This window comes from Electrophorus electricus, chromosome 10 (assembly GCF_013358815.1).
Source record: "Electrophorus electricus isolate fEleEle1 chromosome 10, fEleEle1.pri, whole genome shotgun sequence".
NCBI lineage: Eukaryota > Metazoa > Chordata > Actinopteri > Gymnotiformes > Gymnotidae > Electrophorus > Electrophorus electricus.
Genome location: NC_049544.1, coordinates 21,097,766 through 21,119,341, shown reverse-complemented (window position 1 = coordinate 21,119,341; position 21,576 = coordinate 21,097,766). Strand labels below are relative to the sequence as shown.

Genomic DNA, 21,576 nt, shown 5'->3' with positions numbered 1-21,576 from the left:
GACACGTCGAGGGGGTGGAGCGAAAGAACGGCGACACGCGGCCCCAGAGGATCATGGGAAAGCGGCGCTCGCGCTGCATGGTAATAAAGGGAGCTGAGAGACAAAGTCTGGGCTAGGTTTCAGGGCCCAAACACCTGTCTCTCCGTCCTACTGATCACAACACAGAGGGGGAGCGTGAGAAAGACAGAGAGAGAGAATATGTGTGCGAGCATGTGTGAGACAGAGATAAAACGCACGAGAGAAAAAGCAACGACAACAACAACAAAAAAAAAAGATACCAAAAGAAATACCACAGTTCTGACATGCCAGTCCGGCAGGTGCCGCCGCTCCGGTCTCCAAGTTACGAAGACAAGTGTTATTTAAAGCCGCTGAGCCAGTGAGCAGCCCTGACCCCGCCCACTCTGAAGGCGGAGCAAAGCTCAGGCTGAATCCAAGGAAAGGCTCCTCCCACCAACAGACCGTGACGCCCGGCAGCGAAGACGACCTGAACCGAGCGCTGGGTCAAAGGTGGCGTTCTGACCACATGACCAGCGTGCTGGCCACCTTCATCATGTTGAAGAAGAGGAGGCTGAAGGGTCTGCAGCGCTCCACTAACCTGCTCCCAGGACGCGCGCCAACGCTGGCTTGTTCTGACATCACTATTACTCAGTGACGAGGTCACATTGAACGCAATGATGAGCTTGGGCTCAGTAACGAGGTCTCACTGCGTGAAACGGTGAGGTTGGGCTCAGGTTCACGAATGCTCACGTCATGACCTTCTTGACCTTTTCAGGAAGCCGCAATAAGGGCATCGGGCGATGCTCCAATTATGCGACATATTAACGTGCACTGGCGCACCCTTGAGGCGACATGGGTAGAGTCCGCCCTGCACTGTTATGACCAAAACGTCATGCAAACCGCTGCAAACACATCTGGAACCTCCGACATCAAGCGTGCCACAGCAACAAAACATCGGTTAGATGACCCAAACACACACTGCTTCCTTCCGTGATGTGGAAGTTACAAAAGTTAGTCATGATAACGGTTAGCAGGCGATTTATTGTTCAGTCCTGCTTGCTCCTCCGCTCACTCGGGGCTTTCATGCCAGCGTCCAATTAGCAAACGGTCGAGATACAAACGCAGGAAGGAGTTCTCTGAAGAGCGGAGCATTTAATATTACACTCATCGTCCACGGGTAGAAAAAAGATCGACGAGATCTTTGATTTCTGACTAAAAACAAAAAAGCTGACTGGATTGGGGCGTGACAGAAAAGATGACCCTGACGTGTTAATTAGAAAACTCCTAATTATTCAGCTTGTCGCAGTGCTACCTGATTACCCATCGCAGCGATTCCTTTTCATATGAGTCTTATTTACTCTCGTTGCCATGGTCACCATCAAAGAGGAACAATAAGCGCCACAATCAACCAACCAACCAATCAACTACGCAACATGGCCATGGGGGAGGGGCATGGGTGGAGTTGGTCTCCTGTGGTTTAACGTGGTTTAACCCTTTAGGGGTCGTTTATCACAAGCAGCTGATGGCGAGTAAGCCAACAGCCCGATCTGCTAATGACGCCCCGTTTCCTGGCCGAGGACAGTCCCGCCTGTAGCTGGGCGGGGTGGGCAGGGCCACGGGAACGTGGTATTCCCGGGCGGAACCAAATGACCACACGCCACAATGCCCTTATCTTTAGGTTTGAGCAAGAACACCTATTCATCACGTACGCCGAGATCATGCTCGCTTCTGACCCAGGATCAGCCTGCTCACTCAGAGACACCCAGGGTACAAGACAAGTTTCAAATACACACTGACCCAGGAACAACCCGCTTGCTCCTCCAGAGACGCCCGGAGAACAAGACAAAAATCAAAAAATACCGTGACACCAATCGGTCATTGTCTCAGTGTATCCGGACAATCTGATCTCCAAACCATGTGCAAGACAACGGAGGGAAGTGCAGAAAGAAGTCAAACGCATGACGAACCTGCCCTAAACGTCTCTGAGGCAGCTGGGATTTGAAGAACCGCAGAGGGCCGTCGCATGACGGCTGAGGCTCACGCTCTGATGATTTTCTCATCTTTTTCTCTTCAAGGGCAGGCAAACGTGGGCTCGGTGGGCGTCGGCTGTTTGCTTTGGACAACGCACGACCGGCTCCGGGCTGGCCCAGGCCCACAGGGAAGAGGGAAAAAATAAGGCCACAAAAAAGGGAGCAGAGGATGAAGACCGTAAACGCTCGAAAATAGACAAGCGGCCACACGTCTCCGCTGGAGAGACGTGCTCGCATCTGCTGACCCGCGCCGCTCCGCCGGCACTAAAGCAACCCTATACGCCAGATCCGGGTTTGAACGCAAGCTGGCCGTCACTTTTCCAGGGGGGGATTGTTATATCCCTACACCCGCGCGGTTTAAATTCGGGATCTGCCAAATTGCACACCTTTCTGTTAATCATAGCCCGTACACACACACACACACACACACACACACACACACACAGCTATGCTAATCACTGCCTCCAGGCCTCATTTCCAGTGTGCCTGGAGCAGACTAACACAGACCACAGTCTTCCTCAGACAAACTTATCTAAGGACGCTGTTCTTTCAGCAAGTAAGAAAATGTCCAGGAAATGCGTCCATATCTAACGGTTATGAGTCCGCACTCTCAAGACAGCTGCCACACAACTCAACTGGTGTGAAGCACGGCACAATTATCGGGCAATCCCCAGGCGGTGCTGAAGTTGAAATAACAAAAGACCCTTTCCTGGTGGTTTCCTGGCGGAAACCGTTCAAAGGGCCGGAGCTGTCTGCAGTGAGTTCCGTCCTGGCGTGCGGGTTTAGTGAACTTCGTATGTTGTGACCTGGTGTGAGCAGGATCAGGCAGGAGTGGGGTGAGGGGAGGCAACCCGAGGAGCACACGGATGGGACCACGTGACTGCTCCCAGGAAGAGGCGCGAGAGGAGGAGAGGAGGTGCTCACACAGCTCACCTCAGGGGATCAGGGAGGAGAGGTCTGACAGGTGGCTAAGACTCCTGGAGGGAGTGCACGCAAGCATGCACACGCACACACACACGGCCTAACACTCTCACACACACTCACATACACTTACAGCCTAACACACACACACTTACAGCCTCACACACACACACACACACACACACACTCATTCTCACATACACACACCCACACTCACTCTCACACACACCCACACTCACTCTCACACACACACACACACACACACACACACACACACAGACACACACACAGTCTAGCACACATAGTCTAAAACACACACACATAAACACAGCAAAAGCTTCCATTTCCTCATCTGCAAAACTGAGTTTCCTGGGCGGGGGAGGGGTGAGCAAAACAAGCCGTAGGGCAACGTAACTTCCATTAGCACGTTAAAAGAACACATTAGCCAAAATGCTAATGTGAACGGGAGCTGGAAGAGGAGATTCAGCATCCCCGCACTTTTTAGCTTCTGACGAGCCTCGGCACTGCTAGGCTTCCGGGCCGCACTGTCCTGTTCACTCTAATCCGATATCAAAGTCCTGGTATTCGATGCTTGATTAGCCGTAGTTCAGCGGGATTTTCAGATAAGCGGGAGGCTGGAAGCGACGTGGGGACCCTGGCACACGGATGTCTCCCGGAGACGCGCTAGCAGACGAACCTGCCCCCAGAGAGGCGTTAACGTGAAAAGGCCCAGTACTGCTATTGGTGCGCTCAGAAAAGACACACAGGGAGAGATCCTTCCCCAGTGCCTGGGAGGAAGGTTACTGTTACCTGAAGTCTACACATCGGGGAGAAGGAGAGAGGGAGAGTGGGAGAGAGAGAGAGAGAGAGGCAGAAGGTATGGCCATCAGCAGGGTTGCTGGGTTTGTCCCAGGTGCTCTGAGGCGCTGGTGTGGCTGTGCTGCTCAGAACAGTGGGTGTTCCCCAGGAGAAAGAGGAACTGACCCCAGGACAGGCGTGGAACAAGACAGTGGATCCATTCTGGCCCTGTTCCCAGTTATCATGTGACAGATGAAAGATCAGTATTGCGTTTATATACACACACACACAAACAACCACACAGACTTCAACAAACACACAAACGCCCACAAGCACACACACAGCCACAAACCATACCCCCCCCCAAACACACACACACACACGCATCATGCCTCCATCCTAATCAAAGAGGCTCCACCTTTGAACCTCCACATGCTGAAGTGTGCTTCACCAGGAAGTACCCTACAGTGGAGTGTACACTCAGCAAGTCACGGAAATAAATTCCAGAAGACCAGGCACATCCTGAGCCCTCCCTTCACGGAAGCAGACTTGCTTTTGAAGGGTCGTAACGGGGCCAGATTCTGGGGCTGGACCAGAAGGAAGAACTCACCCCAGATCAGGAGTGGAACGAGATACTGGATCCGTTCTGGCTCAGGTACAAGGCAACACGTGATGAACACAAGACCAGCACTGAGAAGACTGTAATCTTCCATCAGGTTGATATGGGAACGCCACCCCACCTGTCGTTCCCAGAGCACGACTTTCCCGACGCTGATGGATGGAGAAGCGCTCACACACCACCCCGAGGGCCAATTTCACCAGCACTCAATGAGCAAAACATGACTGACCTGGAGAAAGCCAAAAGGGATTTTTTTTCAAGCCCACAGTGGGAATGATGAGTGGTAATGCCATTAACAACCATCATGGCGTTAGGCCTTCTGGTTTTTTAACAACAGCGTTATCACGAGAGCATCAGCCTACAGGCACGATCCTGAGGCCTGGGAGAACGTGGCACAGGGGTAACTCGGATTTGTTCGGAACCTGGGAATCGCATACAGCCTGGCAGATACGGAGAGTGAAGCCTCTTAACGGAACAGTCGGATCTGCGCCAAAGCCACAAGCTCTCCAAAGTTTAACGTGAAGGAATTTAAGAGGGTTTGATTATTTTCCACTCTGTGGTTGAGGTGTAGAGCCTCCTTCCCATTCCCTCCAGCGTGCGCACACACACACACACACACACACACACACACACACACACACACACCTTTTCTACGGCCTGTGTAATTAGCACGAGCGAGTGAGAGAGTCACAATCATCATTCCTCAGCCAAACACTTCTTGCAATTCCACTTAAATCCCTCCCCAGCCCGAAAATCCGCTCCTTCAGTGAATTCGGAATCACCTCGGAACCGGGGTGAGAGCATGAGAGAGAGGGAGAGAAAATTCATGAAAGAGAGAGAAACAAATCAGAGAACAGCATGAAGAAGAGAGATCCTCAGCTCCCCCCACGCACGCACACACACCCACCCCCACGCACGCACACACACCCCCTCACACACCCCCACGCACACACACACACCCGCGCACACACCAGTCTGCTCTGCCACCTGCCCCCAGCCGGCCCACTCCGGAGCGCTCCACCCGTTTCCGCCTGTCATGACAAATCACGTCCCGTGCTGGCCGTCGGGAAGGCAGTGCTCGCGTGTGACAACGTAATCACGGTCCATTAAGAAGAATGCAAAGACCCTGCATCGTTAACAACTTAACTGCTGAGAGAGACAGAATAGAGACCGGGAGACGCGTCAAATTAGCGCGACAGAGAAGAGAAGAGAGAGAGAGAGAGAGAGAGAGCGAGCCCCGGCTACATTTCTAATTAGCATTTAATTGTTATTTCCTTTCATTTAAGGGGGGAAAAAAAAAAACCTTCGTCAGTTTTTTAATTCAGACGTAGCGGAGCATAAAGTTAACCTATACGTTTGGGGCCGTAATTACAACCTCAATTAACCCCGCGCGGATGAAAGAGCTTTCCCTCGCATTTCTCCGCCTGTCTGGAGAACTCCGACTGTCCCACACACCCGGGGGATTGCACGCCAGCGCAAGTGTGAGAGTGTGTGTGTTTACCTAGCACGGCACTGCGTTTAGGCTGCACACGCTGCATGTGTACGGCAAGACAGGTTTGCAGGTTTGGATGGGAGTGACGTGGACATAAAGGAGACCTATGAGCCGTAAGGCGAGACTTAGGGATCCGAAAAGCGGGAGAAGAATCTCATTAATGGCTCCAAGCCGAAGCATCCGGGGACAGCAGAGAGAAGGCGCACGATGGGGGTGGACTCACCTCCAGGTGCTCGAGGATGTAAGGCGGGTTGGTCATGCCCACACGCAGCATGCACCCCTCGGGTACCTCGCGCACCAGTGCCCACAGCAGACTGGGCAGGGTGACGCCGATGTCCCGGCCATACGCGCCAGTATCCTCGCTGGTGAGCCAGATCTCACATACGCCCTCTGCCAGAGCACGCGAACACACACAGACACACACACAGAGAGAGACAGCAAAGTTAAACAGCTATTTTAAAGTCATCAGGGAGAGGAAGCGTGAGATGTACGTGTGCACATGCGTGTGTGTGTGTGTGTGTGTGTGTGTGTGTGTGTGTGTGTGTGTGTGTATGGGTGAAGGGTGAACGTCTGGGCAGTGTGAACTATAAACCGAATATCTGACTACTCAGCAGTTAGAGTTTATAAAGTAACGTATGACTACTATCATCTCTTCCTAAACATGGCGCTACTTTGTTGTTGGGGAGAGGCCACACTTTCATTAAGAGCCCCTTTCAGTCGAGGGTCTCTGACAGAGTTACCCCATCTGCTGACGAATGAGTCTCGCATGCTATTTTAAGCCCTCGATAGCAGCGTTAATAGGGGGGCTCTCGCAGAGTAGCACCAGTCACCTGGAAAATGACCGTCCCCTCTATCACATCACGCAGACATGATGCACGCACACACACCAAGTTGATGGATCAGAGGATCATTAGCCATGCCAAAACTGTCACAGCACTGGACCGAAGAGGACCGTGTGGGGCCGTGTGCGTGTGTGTGTGCGTGCGAGTGAGTGAGTGTGTGATGCAAGAAAGTCCATCAGACTGAGCCCATTAACATTAGTCCAGATGAGGGGTTTCTGTCTGCATTATTAATCTGCAGATGGTATGGGAGGTGGAGCTCGGGTGTGTTTGGGGGGTGGGGTGGGGGGGTGGGTGGAGTGGGAGCAGAGTGTAACGCAGTGTGACAGAACCCCCGGACCACAGATCCACTGGAACTCACACGGCCAGTCAGATCCACTGGCTGGTTCGGACACTAGCAGGCTTTGTGAAAGAATGAAGTGTTTCTAACTGTGGCACGTGTGAAAGTAGTGGGGTATGAGTGGAGAAGGGGAAGACCCCAGCAAACACACCCACCCACACCCTCATCACAAACCCACACGCACACACACACACGAACGGCAGGCGCATAGGCTGGTACAGGCACAGAAAGACAGAGAGAGAAACAGAATACTTAAACAGCATGTTGTGTGTGAGTGAGTGTGTGTGTGAACATGCACAAACACAGCACCTTGTTTGCCCCAGTGTGTGATTCCAGCTTATTTCAGCTGAACAGGTTCATATGGTTCCAGTTCCCATCCGATCTGGGACAGGACGTAATGAGTGTGTGCACATTCCAACCCTGAGCCTCGCACTGGCACAGGAATACAGACAGCCATGCCGATATTAATACACACACGCGTACACACTCCCACCAAGCATCAATTAGTTATTAAGGAAACATCAATTCCGCTCACAGCGTTTTGCTGTCAATTATTTACCAAACCATCTCCTGCGGGGTGAAACTCCTCGACGGGAAACGAGCGACATACGAAACAGAGGCCGGATCGTCCGGCCAGAGGGGCGACCCCGCGAGGGTTCCACTGCGTGGGGCGCTGCGTTTCGGAGTGCATCTTCGGAGGAAGGGCTAGGCCGAACGTGAACCTGACACTGACCGGGGGCTGCGTGACCTCCCGGAGGGGGGTCGGGGGTCATAGGCAGTGCCGTAACCGGACAGGCAAAGCCTTCAAGTAAGCTTGCGTGCTGCCCCGTGTTTTTCCATTGTTGGAGCACCGGTAAAAACCGTCCATGTTGTTCCGCCCAGCCAGTGTGTTCATTTCCACCTCTGGTGTGCTGGTGGCATATGTAAACGGGTGGGTATTCCTTTTTCCAGAGAGAGGGAGAGAGAGAGGGAGGGAGAGAGGGATGGAGGAAGTCAAAAATGGAAAAAGGCTCAGTGTGGAAAAAGTGTCTCTTTGGTTGGTATGGAAGGGTGGGGAGGTGCAGACCCCCACAGTGAGACCCCAGAGAGTGAATGTGTGTCTGTGTGTGTGTGTGTGTGTGTGTGTGTGTGTGTAGGAAACAGCTGTTCCCATACTCCCTTTCCTGGCAAGGGCAATCGTGCTGTAACACACACATGCAAACATCTCTGCTTTTCTCACACACACACACACACACACAACCCCTACACCTATACCTAGGGTCAGTGGGTTTGTACAGGGCACACTTTCTTGTCTGTGTGTGTTTGACACTGCACGCTACATCATGGTTGGATGCCACTAAGGTACACTGCAGAGCTGTGCAGCTCACACACACACACACACACACACACACACACACACACACACACAGCTCAGGTGAAGCCTTTGGTATGAAGACCATGTCAGAGACAATCAGCTTCCACACCACCAGTAGTAACGCAGTATGGGGGGAGGAAGAGAGACAGAGACAGTTAGAGAGACAGTGAGAGAGAGAGAGAGAGAGAGAGAGACAGTGAGAGAGAGAGAGAGAGAGAGAGAGAGAGAGAGAGAGAGAGAGAGAGAGAGAGAGAGAGAGAGAGACTACTGAGATTATAAACGAATGATACGTTGCTGATTGGTTCTTCAAAAGCTCCCAAGGCTCGGTCTTTCGAACCCCAGCAGGTACATGACTCATTGCGTGATGGTTTGAGAAAGAGAGAGAGTGTGTGTGTGTGTGTGTGTGAGTGTGTGTGTGTGTGTGTGTGAAGAGGGGGTACAGAGGGGAGAGGATGGGGCGGGGCTTCCACAATATGCAAATCAACTCCCTAAGAAACGGAACGGCACCCCCCCAATCCAGCCCACCGTACCCCGACCAATCGGGACCAACTTCCCGCATCCTGACCACTCTAAGGATTACCAAACGAGCACTCTGCAATCCACGGCACAATTTACCCAATCAGCAAAAGTGACTAACGTGAAGCGCATCGAGGGCTCGGCACAGTGTTTCAGTGCACTGCACGGAACACCAGCGGCACAACACTCTGCGAAGACGGCGAGCGTGAGAGACAGAGAGAGACCGCGAGAGAGACAGTGCCTGTGACGCTGGTGTGTCAATGCTGGGGGAAAAGCAGAGAGACAGCAGCGAACCTAATGGCAACCAAACCACATCTCATTCGATTATTTATAGAGACAGCAGGAACTGCCTTTTAACTCTCTCTCTCTCTCTCACACACACACACACACACACACACACACACACACACACTCATTGCACATATTCTTTCCTTAGCCTGGATGACAAACACTCAGCGTCTCCTGCTCGGTCGCTGCTGGCCGCGCGCCCCACACGCAAGCAACACCGCCAACGGTTTAGAAGCCGCAGCTTCCCATGCAAGCACGTAAACCGAGAACATGCGCACAAAGGGGCCTCGCAGGTTTAGCGCTGGAACAGTACGTCTGTGACGGACGGTGACAGACTGGCCCCGCCCCTCACCCGCGACCCGGCCGGCACCCCTCGACCCCTGCCCCGCGGTGTAAGACTTCCTCTTTCTGAGCGGTCTGTACAACGAGGCTTCTTCTTTCTGTAAAAGCCGCGGCAGCGAGATCAACTGAGATGTACTACACGGCCACCTTGATGGCGCAGAGATGAACGCAGCCGTTGGAGCCAGGGGCCACTACTCATCACGGCAAGCGGGCGAGAGATGTTGCAGCTGGTGGTGAAATCTGAGCAGGGATGCCAACACGTCTGGGCTGTGGGCACCACCACACCACACACTGACTGGGAGTATCACACCACTTCGCTCCTCTGTGAAGCGGCACCCGGACGGACAGACCCCCCCCCCCCCCCCCCCCCCCCCCCACACACACACACACACACACGGCTCGCTCGATGCCCAAAGCTGATTTAACAGCAACGAAGAAGAAATAGAAGGTGGAACTGCACAAGGAAAGCTGTGTGTGTGAACACCAGGGGCAGTTGTGAACACCAGGGGCAGTTGTGAATGCGTTTGAGGCCTGGTATTACCCTGGGCGCCATGATATTTGTGTCAGCAGGCATTTTTGCGGCTATTGTTGTCATGGCGATATCACTTAAACATGCCATTCCTCAAGGCCTCAAACACACATACACACACACACACACACACACACACACACACACACCCAGTGCTTGTGCGGTAACACTCCACTGTTCTAATTACCTAAAGGTATTTAAGTAATTATGGGTTATTATTTTAGCTATCAGTGATGTCGAGCCACAGTGACTCGCCAACTGCTAAGGAATCAGTGAATCTTTGCATGAAAGTCTTACAGCCGAGCAGCAGAGAAGCCCACACGGAACTGTGCGCGGTGTGCCGCAGGGCTACACACTTGGGCCCCTGCTTTCACCGGTCCTGGTCACAAACCAAAGCAATGAAAAAGCCAACAGGACTTTAAACACTGCAAAGGCCTCCTAAGACCTTTTTTTTGGGGGGGGTTATTTTGCTGTTCTGCTTGTTAGATTTTACTTCCTTTGTTTGTTTTTGCGCATAATAGAACGGATTCGGGTCTGAAACGTGACCTTTTACCTGGCCGACACCGACCTATTCACGGGGTGGAGGAGCTGGAGGAACACACGGCGACGGCGCCGCCGCCACGCGGACCGCTGTGCCGCTCCTCCCAACGTCTGCTAGTGAAGGAAGCCAGCTGAGCGCCGAGAGTTCCCCCACGCCATCTCCCTCCCTCCCTCCCTCTCTCCGAGCGACAGAGTGCACGTCAGACTTGTAAAGGCCACTACGGCGTCTAAGAGCACCCAACCATCGGCTAACAAAGAGCAGAAGGGACAGAGCAGCTGCAAACTGCTGTCCGGAGCGAACCAGGCGACGGGCCTGCTCCAAAGACCCGTCAGCCCTGACCGGCACGCCCAAGGACAACTGCAGAAAAAGCGATCTCTTTTTTGTTATCATACACATTTCAGTTTTAGTGTCCCACTGTGAGTTCGCACGTTCGGCGAGGACTGAACAAGCCACGCGCGGGGTGAAGTTTCTCTTTTTCAGGAAGAATAAGAAAAAGATGCGCTCTGTATCTGGAAGGGAAAAAAAACCAAATCAAAACAAAGCCTACGTTAGCAAAAGAAGGAACATAAATAACAGGAAGAAAAAGGACATGAAGGAGATGTGAAAGCAAAGCAACACAGGTGTCAGTATGAGGTAAGGCCTTAGTCAGAGGTGTGATCCAGACACGGGTGCAGAAGACGGAGGCCTCCGCCCGCATCGCGTGGCACCGAGGGTCGCTTTCATTTACTCTGCGCGGGGGAGCGCATTACAGGAGCACGCAGGGGGAGGGGCTTGGCGGCAGCAAAAGGCAAAAGGAAAACTGGCCTTGGCTAAAACCGCCGGGGAGAAAAAAAAACCCCAAAAAGCCCACGCCACGTGCCGCGGTGAAAGCACACGGCCACCCGCCAGGGCTTTATGGAAAAGGTTGCCGCCGACTCCGAGTCTCGGCAGACCTCAGTCGGGACGCGTTTTTGTTCAGACACGCGCCGGACTTTCAGACCCTCCGGCGGTCTCCCCGCTTCGCTTCTACATAGCAACGGAAAAGGCGTGGAGTGTCGGGCGGGACGGGCCTGCAGTCGCAGCGCAAGCTCCCGCGGTGGAGGGTGGGGGTCGAGTGGGGGGGGGCGTACAACTTCTCTCTCAAAGCCATGAGCCACAGAAGGCCCTCTCTGCATTTCAGGGGCATAATGGGATTTCACACGGGCTTTGAGAGAGAGAGAGAGAGAGAGAGAGAGAGAGAGAGAGAGAGAGAGGGAGAGATTTGCTAACTACTGAAGTGTTCCTCTGCTCCTGTCTGGGCTGTCTGGTGTCCTTTTTCTCCTCCAGGGTCCCTGGTCTCTGCATTCAGCTCCGTCCACCAACGCGAACAGCCTCCTTTTCTGCAAGCCGAGCAGCGAAAGCAAGACGCGGGCCGAGAGCCGCAGCAGCTGCCAAGCGGCGCCTTGGACAATAGAGCCCATTAGAAGGGCTGGAGTGCAGGGGAGCCGCCTCCCCCCAGAGCCCTGCACCTCCTGCCCAGCTCACGGAGGGAGAAGAGAGGCCCAGTGGAAAGGCTGCCAACATTGAAGATGCTGCCTGAAGTAGAAAGGCAGGCAGTACTGCTCAGACTCACTCACTCACTCACTCACTCACTCACTCACTCACTCACTCACTCACTCACTCACTCACTCACTCACTCACTCACTCACTCACTCACTCACTCACTCACTCACTCACTCACTCACTCACTCACTCACTCACTCACTCCAGTTAAGTGACGAAAGACTCTGACGTGCCACCGGAGGAAAAAGAAGAAAACAGAAGACATTGTCTCTTTCCAGCTCTCATCGCAGGAACAGAGGAATGCGTGGTAGGTGCATCCTGTAGGAGGCTGCCGCCTACATCAGCGCTACGCTTTCCCACGCACGGACATGGACATCACTTAGGGGAAGACGGCAAAAGTCAATAATCCTTTCATTAAAAAGACATTAAGTTAGACTGCTAAGACTCCCCATCAGTCATTTACCCACGACATTCCCGACGACAGCCTGATCATTAAGGCCATCTCCTCCTTCAGAACATCTCAGCCCAGGAACCAATCAGATGAGCTCTAGAGGGGATAGTTTTGACTTTTTTATGCCCTGGGCATAACAGTGATGAGTAAAATTCATCCATAATTATTCCGGTTTGAGTTTCACTCACACCACCCCACCCAGAGAAAGAGAGAGAGAGAGAGAGAGAGAGAGAGAGAGAGAGAGAGAGAGAGAGAGACAGAGAGAGACAGAGACAGAGAGAGAGAGAGAGAGAGAGACACAGAGACACACACAGAGAGAGAGAGAGAGAGAGAGAGACACAGAGACACACACAGAGAGAGACAGAGACAGACAGAGAGACACACAGAGAGAGAAACAGACAAAGAGACAGAGAGAAAGAGAGAGAGAGAGAAAGAGACAGACAGAGAGAGACAGACAGAGAGAAAGAAAGAGAGACAGACAGAGAGAGAGAGACAGAGAGAGACAGACAGAGAGAAAGAAAAAGAGAGAGAGAGAGAGAGAGAGAGAGAAGGGTAGACGGGAGGCAGGGAGGAGGAGGAGCCTGCTGAGGTGGGTGTGACAGGGCTAATGAGTAAAGAATGGGTTAGTATGTGGGACAGGCAGTAAGATCCACGCCCATGTAGGTGTATGGATGCGTCATTCCGATTCGAGTAAGAATACGTCAGCTCCCTCCCTGTCCGGTGTAAGGGGTCGGGGTTACTGGGTGAACGGCAGGGTGCCTGTTGTCTTCTCCCCTCTCCCGTGGAATGATCTGTTCTAACACCTCGTAACGGAAGCTGTGAGATCGGCACAGGGGGCTCCAGGGCCCGCCGAGCAGTTTCCCAGGCGCTTTGCCGAATGCTGGCGGAGGGTAATTGGGGCGTTTGCTTCAGCTCCCTGTGACTAATGGGAAGGAGCCCTGATTGGGGTTTCACGCAGATTTAATTAGCCGCCGCCTACTAGATGCGTGTCGTTAGCTCCGGAAAAAGATCGGCATGGGTGCGACGGGCGGGACACTGAGGAGGAGGAGAGTTCGTCAGAGACGTGACACCATACCTGAGACAGCAAAAAATAAATAAATAAATCTAATCAATAAACACACACACACACACACACACACACACACACACCAGTGAGAAAATCACCCACCTGGCTTGCTATGATGTCGAAACCGCCACATGCTTTAACTGGAACAGACTGTCCGTTTTTTTTGCAGTGAATGGCGTGCTTCGGAATTCCGCACGCAAGAAGTTCGGGGAAACACTCCCACCGGAACAAAGCCCATTGATGTAAACGCATGTAATCTTATGTTTGGATGTTACACATGTTGTATCTAACATTTGTTGGAGCATGGAAAGAATTCTTTTAGGAGAAGAAAAAACTATAATCTAATCCGATCTAATCCGATCTAATCTAATCTAATCTAATCAAGAGAGAGAATCCTCTTCTGTCTCATTGTTGTCATTACTGTCGCTATTCTCAAAGCTATAGCCAGTGGTGTGTACTACCTGTACGACGTGCCAAAACACATGCCAGGACACAGTGCCTTGTGCCAGGCCCAGTGCAATCTGCTAGTAACTTGGCAGCGACTCTGTTATTTTAGCTCCGTGTTCCAGCGCACTGCTATTTTAGCGCCGTACTCCAGTGCACTGGAACTTAAATAGCAACTATGAGGATGAAGTGAGCATTGTCAGTTTTAATGAGGGTACTTACATATGCCGGTGAAGCACATATAGGAATCGCAGCCCTTTCCACAGGGTTCACCCATTAAATGTTCAAATATACGCTGGGAGAACCATGTCGGAATTACTGAGGAATTTTTTAAATGAGTGTGTTCGCTTAACAGTTCTGCCTTGATTCTATAATCGACTAATTCATTGCACTGCTAAACGAGATTAAGATGACATTAGGAGGTCATGGATAACACAGTTACAGGACAACCGTGCCCCGAAGTTCCTCCGTGCTGAAGTCCCAGGCTCCGCCGCTCACCCACTCCCTGATCAGCGTGAAGCCCAGACAGAGAGCCTTGGGCTGGGGACAGAAAAGAACGGGTGGCCCCGAAAAGAGTTCTGGACGTGCCTTCCACTGCGCTGACGGGGAGGCGAGATTACGCACAGAAATGAGTTACGGTCAAAACACCCGTCGGGGGTCATTAACGCGGCGCATCCGGCCACTCGCAGACGAGAGTCGCTCCCCGGAGCCCCGCCCACTCATCCCTGCCCGCCTCCGCGCTGGCTTTCGAAGGCAGTGACCTAATTTAGTCGAGCCGGATCGTCTGTCTTACTGCCTCCGTGTGCTTTTACTCATGTTTGTAATCCCCTGTCCCTCCGAGCGCATTTTTCATACATCTGGAGTGTTAAATCGTTACAGCGCGAGCGTCAAGCCCCCCGCCCCTCGCCAACCGGGCCGACCGTAGGCAGAACACGGAGGGACCCCGACGACAGCCGCGAGTTAACACGCACGAACGCTAAGGTAGTGGGGTCGACAAAAATAAAATCGGATCACTGACACACGTCAGTAGGTTGTTCACAATAGCTTGTTTTTTCAAAGATGATGCACTTTAAGTAGCAGGTGCAGAGAGAGAGTGGGGAAAAGTCACGGTGCGCTATTTTAGTCTCTGGGATAAATATTGTTATTTAGCAAAAGAATCTAATAAAAATTCTATGTGGATAAACTATTTACAAAGAAAGCAAGAGTATGTTTAAATGAATGCGATTGGAATATGGAGCATATTAAAATGAAAACACACCAGGGAAGCTCTGAGATCACCTGGTCAGCCCGTGTGGTCCTGACCGACAGTTGGACAACCGCAGGAAACTTCCCGAGACAGCAGGCAAAGGAGAAAACACCGGATTTGTTAAGAGGACTAAACTCTACACCGCACCCTTCCGCAATATCAGTCTTACAAAAGCCAGTGCTGTGACACGTGTGTCCTGCTCGTTACCACGATGTGGACTGTAACTGTCCTCAGCCCGCAGGTTTCCTTCAGGGGGGGGGCAGAGCCACGTCCCGTCGGTCCAGACCGGACTGTTCGGATAGGGGATCGATCCGCGAGCGGCAGGCTGTGATGGGACGCTGTCACTTTCCCGGCTCCTCGCGGGAGGCTCCGCTTGGAGCGGCGCCGTCACGGAAACGCCGGGAGGCTGCGCGGGGAAGTCTGGCCCTGCTGCTCTGTCGCCGTGGCGACCGTCGCTAAAGGAGCCGGTACAGCCAAACACCCCCATCCCCCCACCCGCAGACGTCTGCTCCGCCCACCTCCACCTCCCTGCGTTCCACAAATATTGCGTGGTGGTGTAGGTGCCGGTTAAACAGGACGAATAGCCTGTGAAATTGAAGTTGGCAAATGGATTACCGGCAGAAGGGAGCTCAGACGCTGGCCGGGGGGGTTGGTTAGCTTAACAGCCCGGGACTCTGTCACTCAGCACCATGTTAATGGCTGTTTCACAGCACCAGGGGACCACCAGCAAATTACTTCCCTATTCACACCCCCTTAAAAATAAAACCAGGATCCGAGTCTTTCTGCTATTTCCTACTCCTGACCTGCGAGAATAATTATAATTACACCGTGCTGCAATATTTAAACATAACGAGTAGCGCAGCGCTTTCCTTACGCAAGGCGCCAGACACGGGCGGGGTGAGGGTCCAGCGTGTCCACAGGGGAATAAAAGCCCTGAGCTCTTAGCAACCAGGGCTTCAGCGCCCCACGGGAGTGCCACACCCAACAGGAGGGCGGGGCGTGAGCGGGCCCCCCCCTCCCATCTTCATGTAGCGACGGATTCGCAAGTCCAGGAGCATCAGTGTCGGGAGATGGAGGAAAAGAGAGAGAGAGAGAGAGAGAGAGAGAGAGGGATGGGGAGAGGGAGAAAGAGGGAGAACTAGAGCGGTAGAGAGAGGGAGAACTAGAGCGGTAGAGAGAGGGAGAACTAGAGCGGTAGAGAGAGGGGGAGAACTAGAGCGGTAGAGAGAGGGAGAACTAGAGCGGTAGAGAGAGGGAGAACTAGAGAGGCAGAACTAGAGAGGCAGAGAGAGGGAGAACTAGAGCGGTAGAGAGAGGGAGAACTAGAGAGGCAGAGAGAGGGAGAACTAGAGCGGTAGAGAGAGGGAGAACTAGAGCGGTAGAGAGAGGGAGAACTAGAGAGGCAGAACTAGAGAGGCAGAGAGAGGGAGAACTAGAGCGGTAGAGAGAGGGAGAACTAGAGAGGCAGAGAGAGGGAGAACTAGAGCGGTAGAGAGAGGGAGAACTAGAGAGGCAGAGAGAGGGAGAACTAGAGAGGCAGAGAGAGGGAGAACTAGAGAGGCAGAGAGAGGGAGAACTAGAGAGGCAGAGAGAGGGAGAACTAGAGCGGTAGAGAGAGGGAGAACTAGAGAGGCAGAGAGAGGGAGAACTAGAGCGGTAGAGAGAGGGAGAACTAGAGAGGCAGAGAGAGGGAGAACTAGAGCGGTAGAGAGAGGGAGAACTAGAGAGGCAGAGAGAGGGAGAAGTTGATTCTGCTGCAGACATTTCAGGCCACGTTAGCGGCGATGGCATCTGCTGCCGGGGGGCCAAGCACCTCAGCGCAACCACGCCGGCCCGTCAGGCTGCAGCGAGGTGAGACAGCTCGCACTGCAGGAGAGATGTCGGAACGCCAGGCAGCGCGTGCTCCCCTCTTCCCGCCACACACGTGGTCCGTTATTCCGCCGGATGCCGAGCTCCACGGTGCCACGGGAGGAACTCGTAACGCCACGTCATTAAACAGTCGATCTTCATTAAGTGTACCGTCACGGGAGACACCAGCATCAACACACCCGGTTAAAGCAGGACTATAAACCTGCCTGGTGATTCATAGTGTGTTCCACGCTGACAGGGAAAGGAAAATGAGCCAATCACACCCTTTCACACCCACCCTTACACTTTAAACCTCAGACTGCTCCATAACTCTCTTTTCTTAGCAGGGATGCGGAGCGTCCGATCAGAATCTGATACGGTTGCTTATCTATCCATTTTATTCGTTTCCTTTTTTAAGTTTGCATTACAAATCCATATTTTGGCTTTATTTGGATGAAGAAAGACAACCGTAAGGGCTTCTGTTGCGTCTTCCTGTGACAAGCGTCATGAGACGTTACGTCACACACACAGCTTGTGCTGAGACCAGACGGGAACAGTTTAAGTGAACGCGCACAAATCAACATGGACCGCGGAGGAGCTACAAACACAGTGCCCTGGAGGGGGACTTCCCTAATTACAACGTCTACCTCAGTAACATACATACTTGCCTCCTGTTTGCAACAGATTGACTCCTCCCCCTCCTTTCACCCTGCTGGTGAACAGATTGACTCCTCCCCCTCCATTCACCCTGCTGGTGAACAGATTGACTCCTCCCCCTCCTTTCACCCTGCTGGTGAACAGATTGACTCCTCCCCCTCCTTTCACCCTGCTGGTGAACAGATTGACTCCTCCCCTTCCTTTCACCCTGCTGGTGAACAGATTGACTCCTCCCCCTCCTTTCACCCTGCTGGTGAACAGATTGACTCCTCCCCCTCCTTTCACCCTGCTGGTGAACAGATTGACTCCTCCCCCTCCTTTCACCCTGCTGGTGAACAGATTGACTCCTCCCCCTCCATTCACCATGCTGGTGAACAGATTACTTCTAGCCAGAAAACAATGGCTGAGCTCGGACGCAGCTCGGCCCCACGTAACGACGCCTGCGTCATGGCGGCGAGTTTTGCTACCTTTGAATCCTTTGCCCTGCTTTTAGTGGGCGCGCACTGCTAGGTGGTTTTGCACGGTCTCGTTTCCTTCCCAGAGCTGTGCGCAGAAGTGTGTGTGTGGGAGTGCGTGTGCATGCAGGGTGTCACTTTATACTGACGTGGGTCGAGTGGGACGATCAGGCCTGGAGATGAGCCAAAATGACATAAAAAAAAAAAAAAGGCACCGCAAATTAAATTTCTTGTCGACAAAGCCCACACCTTCTGCTTGCCCTGCGCACCACTCTGATCCACGTATTGATGGAGCACTCTTCCTCCACCCACCCACCACACACCTCTCCAACCTTCCATGCCGCTGCCATGACGACGAGTACCGAAGGACCGAGGCGCCTGCCCCTCCAGGCAGAAATACCGGCGGCTGACTCGACCGGCCCGGGTCAAGCCCGACTGGTTGCCACGGTGATGAGCTGAAGGGACCCTGCGCGAGGGTCGGCGTCACGGCTGTCGCGTGAAAACGACAGCGGACGAACGGATCGGAAAATCCAGGTATTCTCCTTACAGACTCCCAGCCAAAGTGTGTGTGTGTGTGTGTGTGTGTGTGTGCACGTGTGCATGTGAGTGTGTGCTTGCGTGGGGGGGGGGGGGGGGGGGGGGGGGGGGGGGGGGCACTCTCTTTACTCTTTTTTTTTTTAAAAAGCCAGCACAAATTTGACACTTACTGCATATTATCCATCACGCAAGCCAACAATACAACATCTGAAGCACCTGGAAATCTCAGAAGGGAACAGAATTTTTGAGCGGTCTTCTGTGTCCTACCACTGGGAAAACCACCAGCTTCTAGAAGCCTGCTCTCCTCACAGCTCATCGGATTTGAAGTGGGCTGAAATATTAGCCCACTTTCTACTCTTTGACCATACTTATCAATAAGGAAAAGTCGCTCGTTCGTGCAGCTCTCTGCGATGGGGACGTAGTCTGTGGAACAGGACACGTCACCCTGGGGAGGACAAGCTTGGCCTCAATGTCCGAGACACTGTTGATGTGTTAAAACGTGTACGATGGCTAGCCAGCTGTTTCACACTGAGCACTGTAGATCACATCAGATTAACAGGAATTACGATAATCTCATCGCCTAGCGTGGTCACAAAAATCCCACATTACAAGAAAGTGGAATCGATAGCCTCCACGAAGCCATTAGCTAACCTTAGTAAAATAATAACTGCAGTTTGCCAATTTGAGAAGACGATGAGGAGACAACTGCATATCACCAGAAACCACCTCACTCACCATTTACTAGCTTGCATGCTCCACACTGAAACGTGACCGAGTCAGTCAATCAGAACACACACTCTCTCATATGGTTTATTTTGCTATGAAAATAGAACGACGGCAAACACAGCTGTTACTGCAGCTACAAACTCATCCGCCCGCCAGTGCACCCCTTCACACGGCCGGAGAATTTTAATGCTTCATACAACGGCGCACGCGCAGGACCTCACAGCAACGGGCCCACTGCTGCTTGCACCCATGTGGGCCCACCTCAGCTCCGCCCACCTTCGAGGAGCAAAGTCCTAAATCGTGGACAACATAGGGCAGGGAGCCCAAGGGTTATTTCTGCTATTTCTGCCCCTCTCTCTCTCGTGTTGCTGCTTGGAACACAATAAATCAATACATATTACATACATCTAAACAATTAATGGCTACAACCCATGTATAAAATAAGCACGCAGGTATCAGCGAACTTTGCTGGCAAGTAAGCCTCTCACAAGAACGCATCTCACGTGAATGCCACATGTGAACAGTGAAACATGTGAAATGTTCACAGCCCAGCAGGTAAAAACAGAAGCTACCGCATTCACTGTTAAAGGCTCACACTCAATCATCCCGTACATTAGAAGCAGACAGTCTCGAGAAATATGATGGTTGCATGAAAAACACAGACACAGGCAGATGACGAGCAACCGACCGAACGATGGGTAGACTGACCAATAAGAGTACAGATAGAGTTGGGGTTGGGGAATCTATCCAGAACTCGTGTGAAGGGCCATCACTGGGGAGCTCCACCCCTCCAAGTCCGTCCTCTCGTGTGAAGCCCTGCCCCTCCCTGTCCATTCTCTCATGTGAAGCCCCACCCCTCCAGGTCCGCACTCTCGTGTTCTCCGTTCCTACTCCCATGGGCGTGGCAAGGCAACCCGAGTCACCCCCACTTCTGTGTGTGTGGGTTTATAGTATAGTATTGCAACTACACCAGGGTTTCTGTTGTGTTCGAAGATTTCACTCTCCTGGAATTGATCTGTTCATTCCCAGTTGTTAATCTGTTAATTCCACTCAATTCTCTCCCAAGGACAAGCCAGTGCTTCACTTCAGGAGAGAGACTGGAGTCCATACTGAGACAGTCCCGTGTCAGGAGAGCGACTGGAGTCAGACCTGAGACAGCCATGTCTCAGGAGAGTGATTGGAGTCAGAAGTGAGACAGACCCATGTGTCAGGAGAGCCTGGAGACAGAACTGAGACAGTTGTGCATGTCAGAAGAGTAACTGGAGTCAGAACGGACACAGTCATGTCTCAAGAGAGCGACTGGAGACAGAACAGACAATCATGTCTCAGGAGAGCGACTGGAGACAGAACAGACACAGTCATGTCTCAGGAGAGCGACTGGAGACAGAACAGACACAGTCATGTCTCAGGAGAGCGACTGGAGACAGAACAGAGTCATGTCTCAGGAGAGCGACTGGAGACAGAACAGACACAGTCATGTCTCAGGAGAGCGACTGGAGACAGAACAGACACAGTCATGTCTCAGGAGAGCGACTGGAGACAGAACAGACACAGTCATGTCTCAGGAGAGCGACTGGAGACAGAATGGAGACTGCTCACGGTGAATGTGGCCCTTCGATTATGACACGTCCACGTCGTCCTCGTATCTCTGGCAGGGTGACGGAGAAACACAGCAAACCACCAAAGAGGAAGCGCATGTGAGACGCTGGTGACCACATCTAGAAACTTCCACCACCTTCTAACTGTCACGCTCACCTGCTGCGGCTGCAGGAGCAGATGGGTGACTGCCAACTGCGTCACCACCTCCTGCCTGCAATCTGCATGTGCTCAGGGAACACCAAGCCATGTTCCTCCACTGCTGCAACCCTGCTTTGCTAAATCCAGAGTCCTCCAGCCACTCCCAGATCAACCCACAATGCCCTTCATCAGCGTGAGCTACTGGAGCCCAAACCATCCCCACACTCGAATACACTCGACCCCGGTTCATCATTAACATTCTAAATGACTTGTGGAGTCTAA

General features: G+C 52.6%; 1 protein-coding gene across 3 annotated transcripts in view; it reads right to left on the bottom strand.

Moving 5' to 3' along the window:
• Positions 1–21,576, bottom strand: part of cdkal1 (CDK5 regulatory subunit associated protein 1-like 1) — a 208,665-nt gene that overhangs the window by 89,793 nt on the left and 97,296 nt on the right. For all 3 annotated transcript variants that reach the window (XM_035530936.1, XM_035530937.1, XM_035530938.1), the window contains exon 9: positions 6,081–6,247. In XM_035530936.1, coding sequence (XP_035386829.1) covers positions 6,081–6,247 — 167 coding nt within the window. The remainder of the gene's footprint in view (positions 1–6,080; positions 6,248–21,576) is intronic.